Source organism: Girardinichthys multiradiatus, chromosome 4 (genome assembly GCF_021462225.1).
Source record: "Girardinichthys multiradiatus isolate DD_20200921_A chromosome 4, DD_fGirMul_XY1, whole genome shotgun sequence".
NCBI lineage: Eukaryota > Metazoa > Chordata > Actinopteri > Cyprinodontiformes > Goodeidae > Girardinichthys > Girardinichthys multiradiatus.
This window is the reverse complement of record NC_061797.1, coordinates 47694615-47714486: the sequence shown is the minus strand read 5'-3', so window position 1 is coordinate 47714486 and position 19872 is coordinate 47694615. Positions and strand designations below refer to the sequence as shown.

Sequence of the window (19872 nt, the reverse complement as noted above, 5' to 3'; positions counted from 1 at the left end):
GTTAAATACAGATAAAGTTATTATAGTGGGGGATTTTAACATTCATGTTGAAGCTGAAAGTGATAGCCTAAATATAGCGTTTAATGCTATCTTAGACTCATTGGCTTTGCTCAAAACATTAACAAACATACCCACCTTTGTGTTCATTCTCTGGACCTTGTCCTAACATATGGCATTGAGTGTAAAGACATAACAATATTCTCTCATAACCCTGTCCTGTCTGACCATTTCTTAATAACTTTTGAGTTTAATTTAACAGAGTACTCCACAACTGAAAGAAAATGTCATTATAGTAGATCATTATCAGACAATGCTGGAACAACCTTTAACGAATCGGTTCCACTTTTAATTTCCTCATTATCACAGAAAAACACAGTGGAGGGCAATAATTTAGTTTCTTCCCCTTCACAAATTGATTCTCTTGTTGATAGTTTTACTTCATAATTCTGTGATGCATTAGACAATGCAGCCCCCTTGAAAAAGAAGGTAATTATTCATAGGAGGCTGGCTCCCTGGTTTAATTCAGAGCTGCGTACTTTAAAGCACAATGTTAGAAAATTGTAGAGAAAATAGTGCACTACACACCTTGATGATTCCTATTTAATCTGGAAAAATAGCCTACTGTTCACACTTGGCCAAGCTAGAACAGCTTATTTCTCATCATTAATAGAAAGAACAGGAATAATCCTAGGTTTCTCTTTAGTACAGTTGCTAAACTTACACAGAGTCATAGCTCTGTAGAGCCATCCATTCCCTTAGCTCTTAGCAGTCATGACTTTATGGGATTCTTCTTAAATACAATTGATTCTATTAAAAATAAAATCTTTGACATACTCCCGAAGATGATTACTTTATCCTCAGCAAGTGAGACAACATTGGAAGTAACTGCAGAACCTGATTTGTGTTTGGACTGTTCTGATCCTGTGGAGCTTCCTGAGTTATCAGAAATATTAGCTTCATCTAAACCTTCAACTTATATGTTAGACCCAATCCCAACCAAATTATTTAAGGAAGTGTTCCCTCTGATTACCAGCTCCATTCTAGATATGATTAATCTATCTTTAGTAAATGGATATGTACCACAGGCTTTTAAGGTAGCTGTAATTAAACCTTTACTCAAGAAACCTTCGCTTGATCGAGATGACTTAATAAATTACAGACCTATATCCAATCTTCCATTCTTATCTAACATTCTTGAGAAAATAGTTGCTAATCAAATGTGTGAGCATTTACACAGCAATGACCTGTTTGAAGAGTTTCAGTCAGGCTTCAGAGCTCATCATAGCACTGAAACAGCTCTGCTGAAAGTCACTAATGATATTCTTATGGCCTCAGATAATGGACTTGTGTCTGTTCTGGTTCTGTTAGATCTCAGTGCTGAATTTGATCCAGTCGACCATAATATTCTCTTATATAGGCTGGAATATGCTGTAGGGATCAGGGGAACAGCGCTAGGCTGGTTTAAATCTTATTTGTCCAACAGATTCCAGTTTGTTCATGTAAATGATAAATCATCTTTAAACTCCAGGGTTAATTGTGGAGTACCACAGGGTTCAGTACTTGGTCCAATTCTCTTTACTATATATATGCTTCCAATAGGTCAAATTATCAGGCAGCATAGGATAAATTTTCACTGTTACGCTGATGATACTCAGCTTTACTTATCCATAAATCCTGATGAGCCCAACCAGTTAGATAGACTACAAGCATGTATTGAAGACATAAAATCTTGGATGACTTTAAATTTTCTGCTTCTAAATTCAGACAAGACAGAAGTTGTCGTCTTTGGACCGGAGTCTTTAAAAAAGAAACTGCTTAGTCAATCACTTAACCTGGATGGCATTAAATTGGCCTCTGATAATAAAGTAAAACACCTTGGTGTTATTTTTGACCAGGACATGTCATTTAAATCCCATATTAAACAGGTTTCTAGGATTTCCTTCTTTCATCTCCGGAACATTGCCAAAATTAGAAATATCCTATCCAGGAGTGACGCTGAAAAACTAGTCCATGCATTTGTTACTTCAAGGCTGGACTATTGTAATTCTTTACTATCAGGATGTCCACAAAATGCAGTTAAAAGCCTTCAGCTGATTCAAAATGCTGCAGCAAGAGTTCTGATGAAAATTAAAAAGAGAGATCATATTTCTCCTATTTTAGCTTCCCTTCTTTGGCCTCCTGTTAAATTCAGAATAGAATTTAAAATTCTCCTCCTCACATATAAAGCCCTTAATGATCTAGCTCCATCATACATCAGAGATCTGATTGGTCCATATGTTCCTAACAGAGCACTTTGTTCTCAGACTGCAGGTTTACTGGTGGTTCCTAGAGTCTCTAGAAGTAGAATGGGAGGCAGATCCTTTAGTTATCAGGCTCCTCTCCTGTGGAACCAGCTCCCAGTTTTAGTCCGTGAGGCAGACACCCTGTCTACTTTTAAGGCTAGGCTTAAAACTTACCTTTTTGATAAATCTTATAGTTAGAGTGGCTTAGTTTATCCTGAGCTATCTCTGTAGTTATGCTGCTATAGGCTAAGACTGCTGGAGGACATAATGACCACTTTCACCCTCTTTGCTACATTCTCACACTACTCTCCAATTTTGCATTATTTGCTGTTATTTCAGCTTTTAACTTTGTTCTCTCTTTTCTCTTCCTAGAAGCTACACCTGGCCTGACTCTGTGTCTACCTGTGACACCTTTCTGGAGAGGGGAATCGTCCAAGCTTCTGCTGGCAACAACTTAATGCTCACCTTCTACAGATGATCCACTTGGCCCTGTCTTTTAGTGTTTAACCCTTTCTCTCCTAGACATGGCTGCTGACTGAGCTTAACTTAATTGGAATGTATGAACCTGACTTTAGTGAAGTGCCTAGAGACGACCTGTGTTGTGAATTGGCGGCTATATAAATAAAACTGAATTGAATTGAATGGGTTTCATACCTCTGAAATAGTTTCTTATCATTAAATAATTCTCTCCATAGCGAGCCGGTTAAGAAGGTCTCGCTGAGTCTGAGACATGGTTTAGGAAAATCTGTTTCTCAGCTCTGAGGTCAACCCAAGAATGACATACACTGTATGGCTCTGTTCAGTTCTATGTTGCCGGTTCTGGTGCTGAAGCTGCCAGATCAGGACTGGTTTTAAAAGTTGGTATTATTTTTCTTTAAAGTAGGTGTTAGAATCAAAACCCTTTCTTTAGGCCACAGAAAGACAGATAAACTCCTAATAAATATTATATTTCATTCAGTTTAGAAAAGGTTTTTTTCTCTATTTTAAACGTTTTTTTATTATTAATTAAATTAGTTGTTTGTTGTTGTTTCTAAGGTGTTTCTTCTCATTTTCTTTTGTTTCTTGTTGCTTCATAATTCTTTAGAGAATAAATTAATATTAAATCTAATCTTGATTCTCTTTTTAGTTTTTATTCTAATAATCTTTAGCTGAAGAGTAGTTATCTTTTTACACTGAACAAACAGAGGTCACTCAGTGACAACAGAAAAAATGTGAAAACTATAGTAAGTGATTCTTGTCTTTTACAATTTTCTATGTAAATCTGTATACTCAGTATACAGCAGTAATGCGGACGCTGCTCTGGTCTGCTGCTCCTCCACATCGAGAGGAGTCAGCTGAGGTGGCTCGGGCATCTGTTTCAGATGCCTCCTGGACACCTCTCCTGGGAATTGTTCCAGACACGTCCCACCAGAAGGAGGCCCAGGGCAGAAGATGGCCCAGGACACGCCGGAGGGACTATGTCTCTCGGCTGGCCTGGGAATGCCTCGGACTTCCCCCAGAGGTGCTGGAGGAGGTGTCTGGGGAGAGGGATGTCTGGGCATCTCTGCTGAGACTGCTGACCCCAGGACCCGGATGAGTGTATGACGACGAGTATGAGTATTAGTCATTTTGTGTCCTTGCTTGCTGATTTTCAGTCTCATCGACTCTGAATTTGACAACATTGTAATAAAGCTATTCTGGTTTTGGTATGCCAGGGTTGGCTCATGTATTGTAGAAGGTGCACCTGGGCAGACTGCAAAGTGAAATCAGTTGCTGTTGGATTGGTCTTTAGGCTCCAGCTTTGTCCACTCTGTAACTGCACAAGGAAGAGTAAAACTGTATTAACATCAGGAAAAGTCTAAATAATCTGTACTGTTATTATTATTATTATTAAGGTGGATATTCAGAAGCCACAACAGAATCTCTAAAAGAGCTAAAAATGTGTAAAACGTTCAAACATGCCTTATTTATCCTAGGTGTTGTGTCCCCATACAGCCTTAAACCGGCTATGTCTATTATTATTATTATTATTAACAGCAGCAGCGGCTCACAATCCCAGTTTGTGATTGTGAACATGGTAACAGGAAGTAGAAACAACAGCTAACAAAATAAAAGCTTCGCCAGAGAGAGCAGCGTTTGAGCAGCAGAATAAAGCGGAACCAGAGAAACCTGCATTCATTTCAGCAGCTGAAAGATGTTGTGAACTTCTCACTGCGCTTCATTATTATGGAGTCCTGCTGTTTCTGTTCAAACATGTTGCAGGTTGAGTCAGGAAAAAGGAGCTGCAGGTTCGGATCCGATCAAGTTCGGACCAGTTTAAGAGATTTCTCTTTAGGGCTGAAAGTTTTATGATTATGTTCTACAGTGTTTCACATTTTGCATTGGTTGGAATTAAACCGCATTTGTTCTGAAAGTCCACAGCACCAAAGACTCGGAATGGGTCTGACTCAGACCTGTGGGTCTGGAGCCACCGGTTTTACTCTGAAACCCTCAGGCGGGAAGCAGATCTTCTTGGTTCAGATAACTAGACGCGCTTCCAGCAGTTCTCTGAGTTTGGACTTTGCTGCCTGACGTGTTGGGTCCGGACCATGGATCTGGTCTCTCCTCTGCTCTGACGCTCCAGCTGGCCCCGTGGAGCACCAGCATGCTGAAGCCGGAAAACAACTCCTCTTGTGTGACCAACCGGACCGCGGGGGAGTCCGGAGCGGAGGCGGTGATCGTGCCGGTGGTGTTTGGGCTGATCTTCGTGGTGGGGGTGCTCGGGAACTCCCTGGTGATGCTGGTGATCGGCCGGGTGAAACCCAGCGGCGGTGCGCGGCCACTCAGCCCCACCAACATCTTTGTTGTGAACCTGAGCGTGGCGGACCTCATCTTCCTCCTCATCTGCACCCCACTCCACGCCACAATATACTCCCTGCCTGAGTGGGTGTTTGGAGCCTTCCTCTGCAAGTTCGGACACTTCTTGGCCATGGTCAGCATGCTAGTCAGCATCCTCACGCTGGTGGCCATGTCCGTGGACCGCTACATCGCCGTGGTGCGCTCTAAGAACTCTGCGTGCGTCCGGAGCCGCAGGAATGCGCTGGTCGGGCTGTGCGTCATTTGGACCATGTCCCTGCTGTTCTCTGTGCCGATGGCTCAAAACTATGTGCTCACCACCCATCCCAGCGCCCCAAACAGTACCTTCTGCTGGGAAAACGGGTCAGGAGCGTCGCGGCGCTCCTACAAGGTGTCCATCCTGCTTCTGGGCTTCGTGCTGCCGCTGCTGCTCATCTGCTGCTGCTACATCAGGGTCAGTCCAAGCTAATGTTTCACTCCTGCTGCGGCCGTAAAACACGCGTTAATAACAGGAGAAGGGGCCAAAGGCCGCGCGCAAACCTGCTGAACCATGCGCAAAAACCTGCTGCCGGGCGCGCACTCACCTGCCCAACGTCTCTAAATAACACCAGGTGAACAAAAACAGAAAAATACCAACATCTGAAGGGTGCTGGGTCAGAGGTTCCATACAAACCTTAGGGAAACTGGAGTTTTATCAGGAGAAAAATTATAGAAACATGTTAATGTTTTAGTGCTTTTTCAGTGCTATTAGAACATTTTAGTTCTACTATTAAAGTTAAAATTATTCAAGAAATCTATTCATACAGAAAAGAAGAAGAAAGTGTTAAATAGTAATAAAAACAAGTAGAAGTGTAAAACTGCAGCTTTACATAGAAAGATAAAAACAGTAAAATGCAAATTAAATGCAAATTATTACTTAAGCTATGACAAAAATGAATTGATAAATTATTCTCTGCCCATTCTTTTAAAAATGCACCAAACAATTTGCTTTCCCATTTCATAGCTATGTTCTGAAACCACCGGCACTATATCTGGGTTTTTTTTGTATTTTCAGGATTTATAGTTAGCACCTTCTCTTGCAGCAAGAAGGTCCAGGGTTCGAATCCTGGCCTGGGCTCTTTCTACATGGAGTTTGTTCTCCCCATGCATGCGTGGATTACCTCCAGGTACTCCAACTTCCTCCCACAGTCCAAAAACATGACTGCTTGGTTAATTGGTCTCTGTAAATTGTCCTTAGGGAAGTGTGTGTGCGTGACTGTTTGTCCAGTGTGTCTCTTTGTTGCCCTTTGATGGACTGAAGCAGATGAACTCTGAGACAGTTTTCAAGTCTAGAGGATGAAAGAGAGACCAGCATAAGGTGAGCATTAAGTTGTTGGCAACAGCAGTTCATTTGATGCCCCCCTCCAGGAAGGTTTCACAGCTAAAAGCAGAGTCAGGTCAGGTGTAGCTTCTATGAAGAGAAAAAACAGCACAAGAACATAGAGCTAAATCTGAAATAACAGCAAATAAAACAAAATTGGAGAGTAGTATGAGAATGTAGCAGAGAGAGTGAAAGTGGTCATTATGCCCTCCAGCAGCCTAAGCCTATAGCAGCATAACTACAGAGATAGCTCAGGATAACCTAAGCCACTCTAACTATAAGCTTTATCAAAAAGGAAAGTTTTAAGCCTAGCCTTAAAAGTAGACAGGGTGTCTGCCTCACGGACTAAAACTGGGAGCTGGTTCCACAGGAGAGGAGCCTGATAACTAAAGGATCTGCCTCCCATTCTACTTCTAGAGACTCTAGGAACCACCAGTAAACCTGCAGTCTGAGAACGAATTGCTCTGTTAGGAACATATGGACCAATCAGATCTCTGATGTATGATGGAGCTAGATCATTAAGGGCTTTATATGTGAGGAGGAGAATTTAAAATTCTATTCTGGATTTAACAGGGAACCAATGAAGGGAAGCTAAAATAGGAGAAATATGATCTCTCTTTTTAATTTTCATCAGAACTCTTGCTGCAGCATTTTGAATCAGCTGAAGGCTTTTAACTGCATTTTGTGAACATCCTGATAGTAAAGAATTACAATAGTCCAGCCTTGAAGTAACAAATGCATGGACTAGTTTTTCAGCGTCACTCCTAGATAGGATATTTCTAATTTTGACAATGTTCCGGAGATGAAAGAAGGAAATCCTAGAAACCTGTTTAATATGGGATTTAAATGACATGTCCTGGTCAAAAATAACACCAAGGTTTTTAACTTTATTACCGGAGGCCAATTTAATGCTTCCACATTAATTGGTTGACCATCACTGGTCTGCATGTGGACCAAATTACATCCTGATCAGAAGGAACCAACCGCTGGAGATTTTCTGCTCGCTTTGCTGGCCAATTCATTGTTATTAATTAGTTAATTAAACTCTTACGTCAGCAACAACATAGCCTCTTTCTCAGCCTGATGTGGTTTAAAGTTGACATTTTCTTTGGTTTAAAGTACAGACTGTCGACATGTCCACAGTTTACCTGCCTCTCGCCCAATGATCCCTGGAGATAGAGTTTTTAACAGAGAACAAATTGTGGCGATACAGTTCAGCTTCAGCCCTTCCTGCCCGACCCATTTATGACTCAGAGTTCAGTGATTAATTAAGTTATTTCTATAAAAAAAGTTGGGCGAGGAGAAAAATCGTTCCTAACGTGTTGTCGTCTTTGCTGCTCATATTGATCTCCATGGCGACAGACCGTTGTCCGTTTTATTCTGAAATAAAATAAAAAAACAGTTTATGAGATGTCTGAAACATTATAACAGGTAAAAATTTGGATGTAGTTTGATGAACCAGAGAATAATTTCTCTTTAGATTGTCTGTCAGTTTTCAGGGTTCGGTTTGAATTCAGCAACATGATGAAAAGATGCTCTGGAGAGATTTCTGTAGAAAAGGACAAACCCTCAGCAGGAGCAGGAAATCTGAACTGAACTGAAGCTTCTGCTTCCACATCAGTGAATATATTAGAAGTATTGTGACAGCTGATCAGATATCTGTTCGTTATTCTTGCAGATTTTATACCACCTCCATAAGAAGATGAAGAACATGTCCAAGAAGTCTGAGCTCTCCAAAAGAAAGGTGACCTCTTTCTCCTCCTCTTCTTTATTTTTTTTTAGGATCAATGACTTTGCTATCAACAACAAAATGAATAAAAGGTCATTTTGGTTGAAGGAATCAGTGATCTTCATCAGATCATCCCGGTTCTTCTGTGGCTCCATGTCATCATTTGGATGAAATCTCCACTTGTCGTCTGTTCTGAATGGTTTCCACCAGCTGCTGCTGGGAGCATCCCACTGAGTGAGGGTGTTAGTGATGAAGATGATGGTGATGATGAATGCAAATAATGTTTTGAATCACAGATGTGTGGAGCTGCAGTAAAGCCAGGAGTCTGATGATGAACTGTAATCCAACAGAAACGAGGTGCTTTCATTAATATGTTTAAATCATTCTTAATTATAATCTGCTATAAAAACATTTAAAATAGTTTAAACTAATTTAATTTGGTTTCAAGCAGTTTAATTATTATTATTTTATTATTTAAAGTGCCTGACATGACAGAGCCTCAGTGGATGACAGCAGTGTTCTAGGACAAAGCTGGACCAGCAGTTTGTTACATCAGAACCTTCAGTTTAGCTGTTCAGGAATCTGATTCATCTGGATGTTTCTGTTGATGAGGAACGAGCTGAGATTAAACACAGAGGCAGGAACATTCAGGGCAGCTTGTAAACGCTTTCTACTGAATCTCTGCACAGATGTTTGAACGTTCGAATGTTTGTCTTTGGTGATCTCCACCTGAAACAGGTTGACTTTGGTTTAGAACATCACAGAGGGAAATCAGTTTTCCATATCATCACTAGATGGTTTCCAGTGTGAGGCGGACAGAGCCTTATGCTGATGGACTCAGTCCCGGTTCAGATCCTGGATTAGGTAAAGCTATCCTAGGTGTGGCTGAAGCTTTACAGAAACGGACTGGGCCCTGGCTGGCAGGCGACAGTGTGCAGATGTCCTACAGCAGCAGATCACAGATGAGCTGGAGGGAGACAGTTTACAGCAGAGGATCTGCTGCTCCTTGCTGCAGAGGAACAAAGGCTGGTGGGTAAATATTTAGACAGTGGTACTAAGAATAGAGGAGATTCCCTCTGACAACCTTCAAGACTTCATTCACAGACTAAGTCTTGGCACAGCTTCACCCGGAGCAGTGACAGCAGCCACTCAGACCTTCCTTTGACCATGCTGACACGTTTTCATCCACGCTGTAAGGACAGCAGAGTTCTTCTCTGTTCCTGAAATCATCTAAGAGCTGCTGAACAGTTTTATGGATCTGCTGAGACTGATAAGAGATATTATTAAATCTGCTGAATCACACCACAATAAAACAAACGCATGAAGTGGACGCATAAAATATGACCCGGGTTTATTAAGAAATCCTGTCAGAAATAATAATGAGATGCTGGAAACAGGCCATACATCATGGCGTTGGACCAGAAATGAGTTCTGTTTACACTTTATGACACCTTAAATAAACTTTCCATCAGACCTGAGCTGTCCAGTAAACTGAGGTTACTTTCAGATGCCCATCAGCTCAGGAAGAGCCTGATGGGAAACCTATAAAAGCTGTTGTCAGTCAGATCGGATCACAGAACCTTTCCTTAAACGTCACCCAGACCATCCTGTCTGCAGGTTGCAGCTGCTGAACTTTCTGACTCCAAGAACCTCTTTACTCTGAGAAAGCTGAACTGTGAAGCCATAAGTTCCCAGTTTCAGCTGCTGTCCCTGCTGGATTTATGGGAACAATTCCTGCAAATTGGAGTCATAAAGTAAGGTAGATCTAATCTAAACCACCAGGAGCTTCATTCTGCTCACCAAGAGAGCCTGATGTGGTTTAGCTGAAGAGAGCATACACAGAAAACAAACAAAAAAAATGGGTTAATCAAATAAACACATTTTGGACATGTTTTCTTTTTCCTTTCTAGCACATTTATTGCCTTTTGTGAGTTTTTACAGAGGTGTCATTACTTTTACAGTGAGTCCAGCTGGTAATTTGCAGTTGTGGGTCTCTGGAGGCTGTTCTACAACAATGGGAATTTGTGTTTTTCCTCCCTCTTGTTTGTTCATCATTTGGTTTGTGAGTTTATAAATTTCCTCCTGGAAAACACAGAACTGGTCAAATATGGTTTTCAGATCATGGATGGATGGATGGATGGATGGATGGATTATGGTTGGATGGATGGATTATGGTTGGATGGATGGATGGATGGATGGACGGACGGACGGATGGATGGATGGATGGATTATGGTTGGATGGATGGATGGGTCGGTGGATGGATGGATAATGGTTGGATGGATGGATTATGGTTGGTTTGATTGGATGGATGTATGGATGGATGGATTATGGTTGTATGGATGGATGGATGGATTATGGTTGGATGGATGGATGGGTCGGTGGATGGATGGATAATGGTTGGATGGATGGATGGCTTATGGTTGGATGGATGGATGTATGGGTGGATGGATGGATTATGGTTGGATGGATGGATTATGGTTGGTTTGATTGGATGGATGTATGGATGGATGGATTATGGTTGTATGGATGGATGGATGGATTATGGTTGGATGGATGGATGGGTCGGTGGATGGATGGATAATGGTTGGATATATGGATGGTTTATGGTTGGGTGGATGGATGGATTATGGTTGGATGGATGGATTATGGTTGGTTTGATTGGATGGATGTATGGATGGATGGATTATGGTTGTATGGATGGATTATGGTTGGATGGATGGATGGATTATGGTTGGATGGATGGATGGATTATGGTTGGATGGATGGATGGATGGATTATGGTTGGATGGATGGATTGATTATGGTTGGTTTGATTGGATGTATGGATTATGGTTGGTTGGATGGATGGATGGATTATGGTTGGTTGGATGGATGGATTATGGTTGGGTGGATGGATGGATTATGGTTGGTTGGATGGATGGATGGATTATGGTTGGTTGGATGGATGGATGGATTATGGTTGGTTGGATGGATGGATGGATTATGGTTGGGTGGATGGATGGATTATGGTTGGATGGATGGATGGCTTATGGTTGGATGGATGGATGTATGGGTGGATGGATGGATTATGGTTGGATGGATGGATTATGGTTGGTTTGATTGGATGGATGTATGGATGGATGGATTATGGTTGTATGGATGGATGGATGGATTATGGTTGGATGGATGGATGGGTCGGTGGATGGATGGATAATGGTTGGATATATGGATGGCTTATGGTTGGGTGGATGGATGGATTATGGTTGGATGGATGGATTATGGTTGGTTTGATTGGATGGATGTATGGATGGATGGATTATGGTTGTATGGATGGATTATGGTTGGATGGATGGATGGATTATGGTTGGATGGATGGATGGATTATGGTTGGATGGATGGATGGATGGATTATGGTTGGATGGATGGATTGATTATGGTTGGTTTGATTGGATGTATGGATTATGGTTGGTTGGATGGATGGATGGATGGATTATGGTTGGTTGGATGGATGGATTATGGTTGGATGGATGGATGGATGGATTATGGTTGGATGGATGGATTGATTATGGTTGGTTTGATTGGATGTATGGATTATGGTTGGTTGGATGGATGGATGGATTATGGTTGGTTGGATGGATGGATTATGGTTGGGTGGATGGATGGATTATGGTTGGTTGGATGGATGGATGGATTATGGTTGGTTGGATGGATGGATGGATTATGGTTGGTTGGATGGATGGATGGATTATGGTTGGGTGGATGGATGGACAGATGGATGGATTATGGTTGGATGGATGGATGGATGGATTATGGTTGGTTGGATGGATGGATGGATTATGGTTGATTGGATGGATGGACAGATGGATGGATTATGGTTGGATGGATGGATGGATGGATTATGGTTGGTTGGATGGATGGATGGATTATGGTTGGTTGGATGGATGGATGGATGGATGGACGGACGGACGGATGGATGGATGGATGGATTATGGTTGGATGGATGGGTCGGTGGATGGATGGATAATGGTTGGATGGATGGATGGCTTATGGTTGGATGGATGGATGTATGGGTGGATGGATGGATTATGGTTGGATGGATGGATTATGGTTGGTTTGATTGGATGGATGTATGGATGGGTGGATTATGGTTGTATGGATGGATGGATGGATTATGGTTGGATGGATGGATGGGTCGGTGGATGGATGGATAATGGTTGGATGGATGGATGGCTTATGGTTGGGTGGATGGATGGATTATGGTTGGATGGATGGATTATGGTTGGTTTGATTGGATGGATGTATGGATGGATGGATTATGGTTGTATGGATGGATTATGGTTGGATGGATGGATGGATTATGGTTGGATGGATGGATGGATTATGGTTGGATGGATGGATTGATTATGGTTGGTTTGATTGGATGTATGGATTATGGTTGGTTGGATGGATGGATGGATTATGGTTGGTTGGATGGATGGATGGATGGATTATGGTTGGGTGGATGGATGGATTATGGTTGGTTGGATGGATGGATGGATTATGGTTGGTTGGATGGATGGATTATGGTTGGTTGGATGGATGGATGGATTATGGTTGGTTGGATGGATGGATTATGGTTGGATGGATGGATGGATGGATTATGGTTGGTTGGATGGATGGATGGATTATGGTTGGGTGGATGGATGGATTATGGTTGGTTGGATGGATGGATGGATTATGGTTGGGTGGATGGATGGATTATGGTTGGTTGGATGGATGGATGGATTATGGTTGGTTGGATGGATGGACAGATGGATGGATTATGGTTGGATGGATGGATGGATGGATTATGGTTGGTTGGATGGATGGATGGATTATGGTTGGTTGGATGGATGGACAGATGGATGGATTATGGTTGGATGGATGGATGGATAGATTATGGTTGGTTGGATGGATGGATGGATTATGGTTGGTTGGATGGATGGACAGATGGATGGATTATGGTTGTATGGATGGATGGATGGATTATTGTTGGTTGGATGGATGGATGGATTATGGTTGGGTGGATGGATGGATTATGGTTGGTTGGATGATGGATGGATTATGGTTGGGTGGATGGATGGATTATGGTTGGTTGGATGGATGGATGGATGGATTATGGTTGGTTGGATGGATGGACAGATGGATGGATTATGGTTGGATGGATGGATGGATTATGGTTGGTTGGATGGATGGATGGATGGATTATGGTTGGATGGATGGATGGATGATTGGATGGATTATGGATGGATGGATGGATAGATGGATGGTTGGATGGATTATGGATGGATGGATGGATGGATTAAGGTTGGATGGATTATGGATGGATGGATAGATGGATGGTTGGATGGATTATGGATGGATGGATGGATGGATTATGGTTGGATGGATGGATGGATGTATGCAGTTTAACTGATAATGTTTTCCTTAGAAGTAGTAAGTTGAACTCTCTCCATCATATTTTACCGATCAATAAACTCCAGAGAAAGTCAAGAAACATCTCCTGGTTTCCCCAGGAAAGTGATTAGTTGTTCTTCACGGCTTCTTTCTCTGTATATCTGCCGGGGTTAGAAGACCTGCTGTAAGACAGCCTTTCCTTGTTCTGGGAGAAGGAATCATTCTCCAGAAATTCAGCTGGTTTGAGAACTGTTTGGTGTATTACTGTTTTTCACCTGCAGAAGGTAAGATGATTGTTCTGAGTCATGGATTGTTAAATAGTTCCATCAGAGGGAGAACACTTGTTCAGCTCAGCTGGCCTTTTAGAGATCTTTAATTAAGTGACACAAAGCTCAAGGGATCATGAAATATCTCAGGAACATTTCCATGTGACGTGTTTAATGCTCTCTTGAATCCATCTGAAGAGAGGACGTCCATGCCAAACATCTGACAGAAGACAGCCCGTTCCTACAGAGAGCGAGGAGATTTTATAGAAAATGGGTCGAGCTCGTAAAAAGATGAGTAGAAACATTTATGGTTCGGATCAGGAGGTAGAGGATATATTTAGAAACAGGATGAAGAGTATATTTTATGGACAATGTATAGCTGGAGGGACATTTGTTGGGAGGAAGGAGAATGTGTGAACATGTTGGATGGATGGTCAGACGTCACAGAAAGCTGAGAAGCTGTTGAGTGGAGATATTTGGGTACCATTTGTGCAGCTGGTTAGCAGTGGGAAGTCTCAGCTGTGAGGTAAACTGGGATTATCTTCGCCTGGTTCCAGTTAGTGAGAGACTGAAGATGAATCTTGGTGATAAACAATAGAAACTTGTTTATTCCACATAATTAACAAAGAAATATCATGGATTCACAAAAGCTTTAGCTTCATTATAGCATATTTAAGATTAACCACGGTATTTCTCTTCATTCTGCACATTAAGGTTGAGGAGCAAATTCACAACCCAGGCGTTAGAAGCTGAAATGAGAATCCGTTTTATTCTTGGACTGCATGCAGAGAAGATCTGCCTCTACCTAATGTTGCAGAACAAATTGTGTTTCTCTGCTCTGATGTGTTTAATTGGTGTAGATGAAGATGGACACCTCTGCAATTATAACCAGAGCAAATGGAGTTAATCTCCAACTCATTTGCAGTCTGCAGTGAACAAAGCTTGTTGTTAATGAGTGACAGTTAAACTCAAAAATAGGCATACACCTAGCTGAGCATTGTTATTTTACTAAGAAGTCTGTTTCTGACAGTAAATTAGTTTTATTAAAATAATTTCAGATTTTATTTACATTTTTAGTAAAAAGTGGCATGTTGACAATGATTTTCACCCTTCAGTAATCAGTGTAAATTCTTTATTGACATTTGAATGAAAAACTGAATATGATATAATTGACTTTAATCTATCTTTATGATTGGGTTGAATTGTTTATGCTGCATATTTCTGAACATCAGTTGGATTTTTTTGTAAAGTGCCTTGAGACAAGCAGCTTTCAAGAAAGAAAGTCTAAAATAAACTCAATAGTTGACGTTTAACATCATTAATTATTTGATACTGTGGTGGTAGTGGTTGTCTTCCAGTCGAGGGACTGTGGATGTGAGTTTATATGGGACCCTGAACACAGCACGGCCCCAATAGTAACAAGTATGGTAGAGAAATAAAGGTTTTGATGCAATGATGGGAAACACTGTATAGAAGCGACTGTATATACAAACAGAGCAATGAAAGTATAGAACATAGTAACAGGACAGCAGAGAGATACGCACACATTACCCAGGAAAAAGAGTCGGTCTGTGTTGTAGCTCTTTGCTGTAGAGATAGTTATTTATAGAGCTGTTTTAAACTAACCAGCAGATAAGCCGCAGTTTGTTTCTAACTGAATACCATCCTGGAAAACTGATCCATAACAAGAGCTACACTGACGTCAACATCTGGAAAAAGGAAAATTAGGAACGTTTGAAAAGCTCCCGAGAAAATCAGATGAAGACTGACTGTGGAAAAGTTTAAAAGGAGTAAAAGGAAGATCTGTGACTGACTGGTGTCCAGGATGTACCCTACTCCCAACTCAGTGGCTGCTGGAGATGAGAACCGGAAGGACGAATGGATGGACGGATGAATGGGCGGACAGATGGTTGGTTTAGCAATATTAATTGAAATGCTGGGACCTTGCCAACATGGATACTCTCAAAATCATGGTGTTTTGGGGTAAGCTGCTGCAAAACATCCAGATTCACACTCAAGTCCAGTGAGGGACAATATTATGTTGATTGATCTCCAAGAGCTACATGTGATGAAAAACTAACTAAAAGGTATGAAATGAAATAAAATGAAACCAATGCCCAGCATACAATACATAAACAGACACCCTCATCTGTATATGAAATATATCCAAAGTAACCTTTGGATATATTTATTACTCTTCCAATAAAGTTAAATTTGTCATTTACAATATAGTCTTTAGGTTCTTCTGTTATTTGAATCATAATTTTCTTGTCCCTAAGGAAATCACTGACATGTTTGGATGGAGATTTCTATCTTCATCAGAAGTGTCACTTGTTGGTATGTGGCGTGTCAAAATTGTGTTAGTCTCTTTTCTCTAATAACACGATCAGGAAAAGAACAGGCATTACATGAAAACTTTAAATCAGCGATAGCAGAACACTGCAAAGGTGAAAACCACATTATGGATTAGGAAAGGTCCAAAATCATCCGCATGGAAAACAACAAACATCAGGGCTAGATCATGGAGGCAGTGGGGATTAGAAAGCGAGCCCACACAGCTATGAACCGAGACAAGGGGGCCTTCCAGCTTTCCTACACCTGGAATGACATGGCGAGCAGCTGGGGGCGCTGTCAGCCTGTCATGATATTGACACCACCTCAGGAAACAACAGCTGATTTTGACACGTTACATACCAACTAGCGACACCTCTGATGAAGACGAAGGTCTCCATCCAAACATGTCAGGTATGTCCATAGGGACCGAAAATCATGTGTCTAATTACAAAAGAACGTAAAGACTACCTTTATTACTCTGGAGCTTAACAATGGAGGGATTTTGAAGGGTTTTTAGTGACAGGTCGGCAGTCCACTGCGCTGGAGAGATGATCTGTCCAGGTTATACTCTGCTTTACCCCCTAGTGGCCACTGAAGATAGGCAACCTCAGGTCTTTCTGACTGGAGTTTGCATGTTCTCCGTGTACATGCATAGGTTCTCTCCGGGTAATCCAGCTTCCTCCCACAGTCCGAAAACATTACTGTTAATTGGTCTCTTGAAAATGTCTGTAGGTCTGAGTGTGCATATCCATGGTTGTTTGTCCTGTGTGTCTGTCTTGTCCCGTGATGCACTGGAGACCTATCCAGGGCCTCCCCTTCGAACATGCAAGGATAACTGGGTATACTGTAGATAATGGATGAATGGACAGATTGTAGTGGACTGAGGTTATGATTTATTTCTGGACATGAATTGGATCCATTTGCCTAGTAAGGTTCCTCGAGATGGCTTTTGTTGTAAACAGGTGCTGTAAAAATGAACTGGATTAAATAGAAGTAAATTAACCTGATTTCTAACCAAAGGTAATAATTACATTTAAAGTTTTTAGTGACTGAAGTGGAAGGAGTCTGGTCTTGTTGGGTGATCAGAGTGAATTATGTTGTGAGAAAAAAGAGCTGACAGTAACATCCATATGAGTTCAAAGAGTTGGGTTATCCAACAAAACAAGGTTCTGTAACAGGACCTTCTCTCCACCTCTCACTGGTTTTGATGTTGTTGTATTTTCTGTATGATAATTTTAAACTGGTTTGTGTTCACATCCATGTGGTTCAGCGTGATGTTTCCTCTTCCAGACAGCTCAGACCATCCTCCTGGTCGTCACTGGCTTCACTATCTGCTGGATGCCGCACCACATCATCGCCATGTGGGTGGAGTTTGGCACCTTCCCGCTGAACAATGCTACCTTTGCTTTCCGTATCATCTCCCACTGCCTATCCTACGGCAACTCCTGCATTAACCCCATCCTCTACGCCTTTCTGTCAGAGAATTTCCGCAAAGCCTGCCGCCAGGTCTTCGCCCGCCACCTGCTGTACAATCCACCAACCAATGGGAAAGTGGTTCGATTCCGCATGGACAACTTCTCCAACACGCACTCCAGCACCAATATCTGATGGATTTGATGAAGACATGACAGTATCTTTGTGAAAAAAACACGAAACTGAACATTCTGGAAGTCACATGACTGTAGGGGCTGCAGGTGAGTGGCTGATGTGGTCAGCCTGTACTCCAGCTGAAGAAGAACCTATTTCAACACGACAGCTTTTGGAGCACTGAGTTCAGGAACCATCAGCTGAGAAAACTGCTTTATTTTATGTTTTATTGACTTTTTGTAATTTTTCTGAATAATTCTTTTTTATATTAATGTTTAAAATTCCTCAACTTTCTACTGGTCTCCGACTGAGACCTCTACACTCCAAGTCTGTGATTTTTGTTCTAATTTATAGCACATTAAAATAAACACATCATCATAATGCAACCATTTTTACGCACAGATTTCTAACGGTTTCAACTGTTCTAAGTTTCTGAAAAGATTCAGATTTCCAGGATTTTTTACCCCGTTTTGAAAGATATTTGACGGCGCCGATCCAAATATGACAGATCTTTTTATATTCCAGCACACAGCAGTTCTAAGAATATGGTCATGGTGACATGTCAGAGTTCATGGCATAAAGAAGAAGTAGCACCACTGAATTCACCTCACTGCTGAAACTCAACATGTGCTTGAATGACCTGTTTATTGAACCAGTTCATTTCAATTCTTTGTGTGAACAGACAGTGACTGAAGTCCAGAACCAGAACTCTGCTCATCAGGGTCGGTCAGGTGTCTACAGCAGTGCATGGTTCTTCTAACACATCAAACAACTTTGTTAACTTGAAGATACAAGTTTTCAAGTCAACAATAGTTGAAGACATAATAATAAAAAACAGGAAACAATCCTCCACGGTGGCACAGTGGGCTGCATGGTGGTGCAGTTGGTAGCACTGTTGCCTTGCAGCAAGAAGGTCCTGGGTTCAATTCCTGGCCTGGGGTCTTTCTTCATGGAGTTTGCATGTTCTCACCAGGTACTCTGGCTTCCTCCCACAGTCCAAAGACTTGCCTGTTAGGTTAATTGGTCAATCTAAATTGACCTTAGGTGTGTGCATGGTTGTTTGTGTGTTGCCCTGCGATGGACTGGTGATCTGTCCAGGGTGTACCCTGCCTCTCGCCCATAGACTGCTGGAGATAGGCACCAGCTCCCCCGCGACCCACTATGGAATAAGTGCTAGAAAATGACTGACTGAGGAAACAAACCCTAATCAAGAATGTTCACTTCTATTTCCTTGAACATAGTTTTAAAGATTATTTAATAATAAATCCAAGATGTTATCCCAAAATATTCCTCACGTCTGTCTTCAGAAACACTTTTTTGTTTTACGTCTATCTTCTGTGACCCTGAGTCCTCTCAGCAGACAGTTTATCTTCAGATTTCATCCAGCTGTTTAAGTCTTCATTCACACCATCAATGAACACAGAAATACGTTAAACAGCCTTCAGGTCACTATGGGGAATCCAGAGTTTTTTACAGCTGCAGAACTTTATGAACTTCCTTGATTTTCTGTGCCTGAGAGTTACAACTCACCTGCAGCTTGTTCTGTTTGTTTCCCTAAACCTCTCCGAGGCTCCCACCAAAGCATTTTTACTCAGGTTATATGCTGTGAATAGTGGTCAACTCCACGTTGGTCTCATCTGTCCAAATGACATTGTCCCAGATGGCTTGTTTCCTCTGAGCTTCATGCTTGGACCTTGGGCTGAAACTGCCAGGACATCCTCCCCTGGGAAGATTGGCAGCTGTATGAAATGTTTTCCTCTTGGGAATAACCTTCCTCTCTGTGGGTTGATGGACTTTAGATAGTTTGGAGATTACCTTATAACCCTTGCCAGATTGATCGGCAGCAACAATTGCTTCTCTAAGATCATTGCTGACGTCTCCTGGCATTGTTTTACCACACACCCGCATGCTGCAGAGAAGCAAACTGATGAAGCACATGCATTCATGTAGGATGATGATCACTTGTTCAGTGCATCTGACCAGCAGCTTCTGGCTGATACGTTCCCTCATAAATCCTGAGGAAGCAACTTGCATCACAGCTTTCCCCTGTTGGTTTCATCTTCATTTAGTAAATAAAGACATTGTGAAGTTAGTTTTGTTCACTT

General features: G+C 41.7%; 1 protein-coding gene across 1 annotated transcript; it reads left to right on the top strand.

Moving 5' to 3' along the window:
* The first annotated feature begins 4241 nt into the window (after positions 1-4241).
* Positions 4242-18153, top strand: galr1b (galanin receptor 1b). Its single transcript, XM_047362678.1, has 3 exons — positions 4242-5550; positions 8135-8200; positions 17471-18153. The coding sequence occupies exons 1-3, from the start codon at positions 4906-4908 to the stop codon at positions 17786-17788; spliced, it is 1029 nt and encodes a 342-aa protein (XP_047218634.1). The 5' UTR covers positions 4242-4905; the 3' UTR covers positions 17789-18153.
* Positions 18154-19872: the final 1719 nt, after the last annotated feature.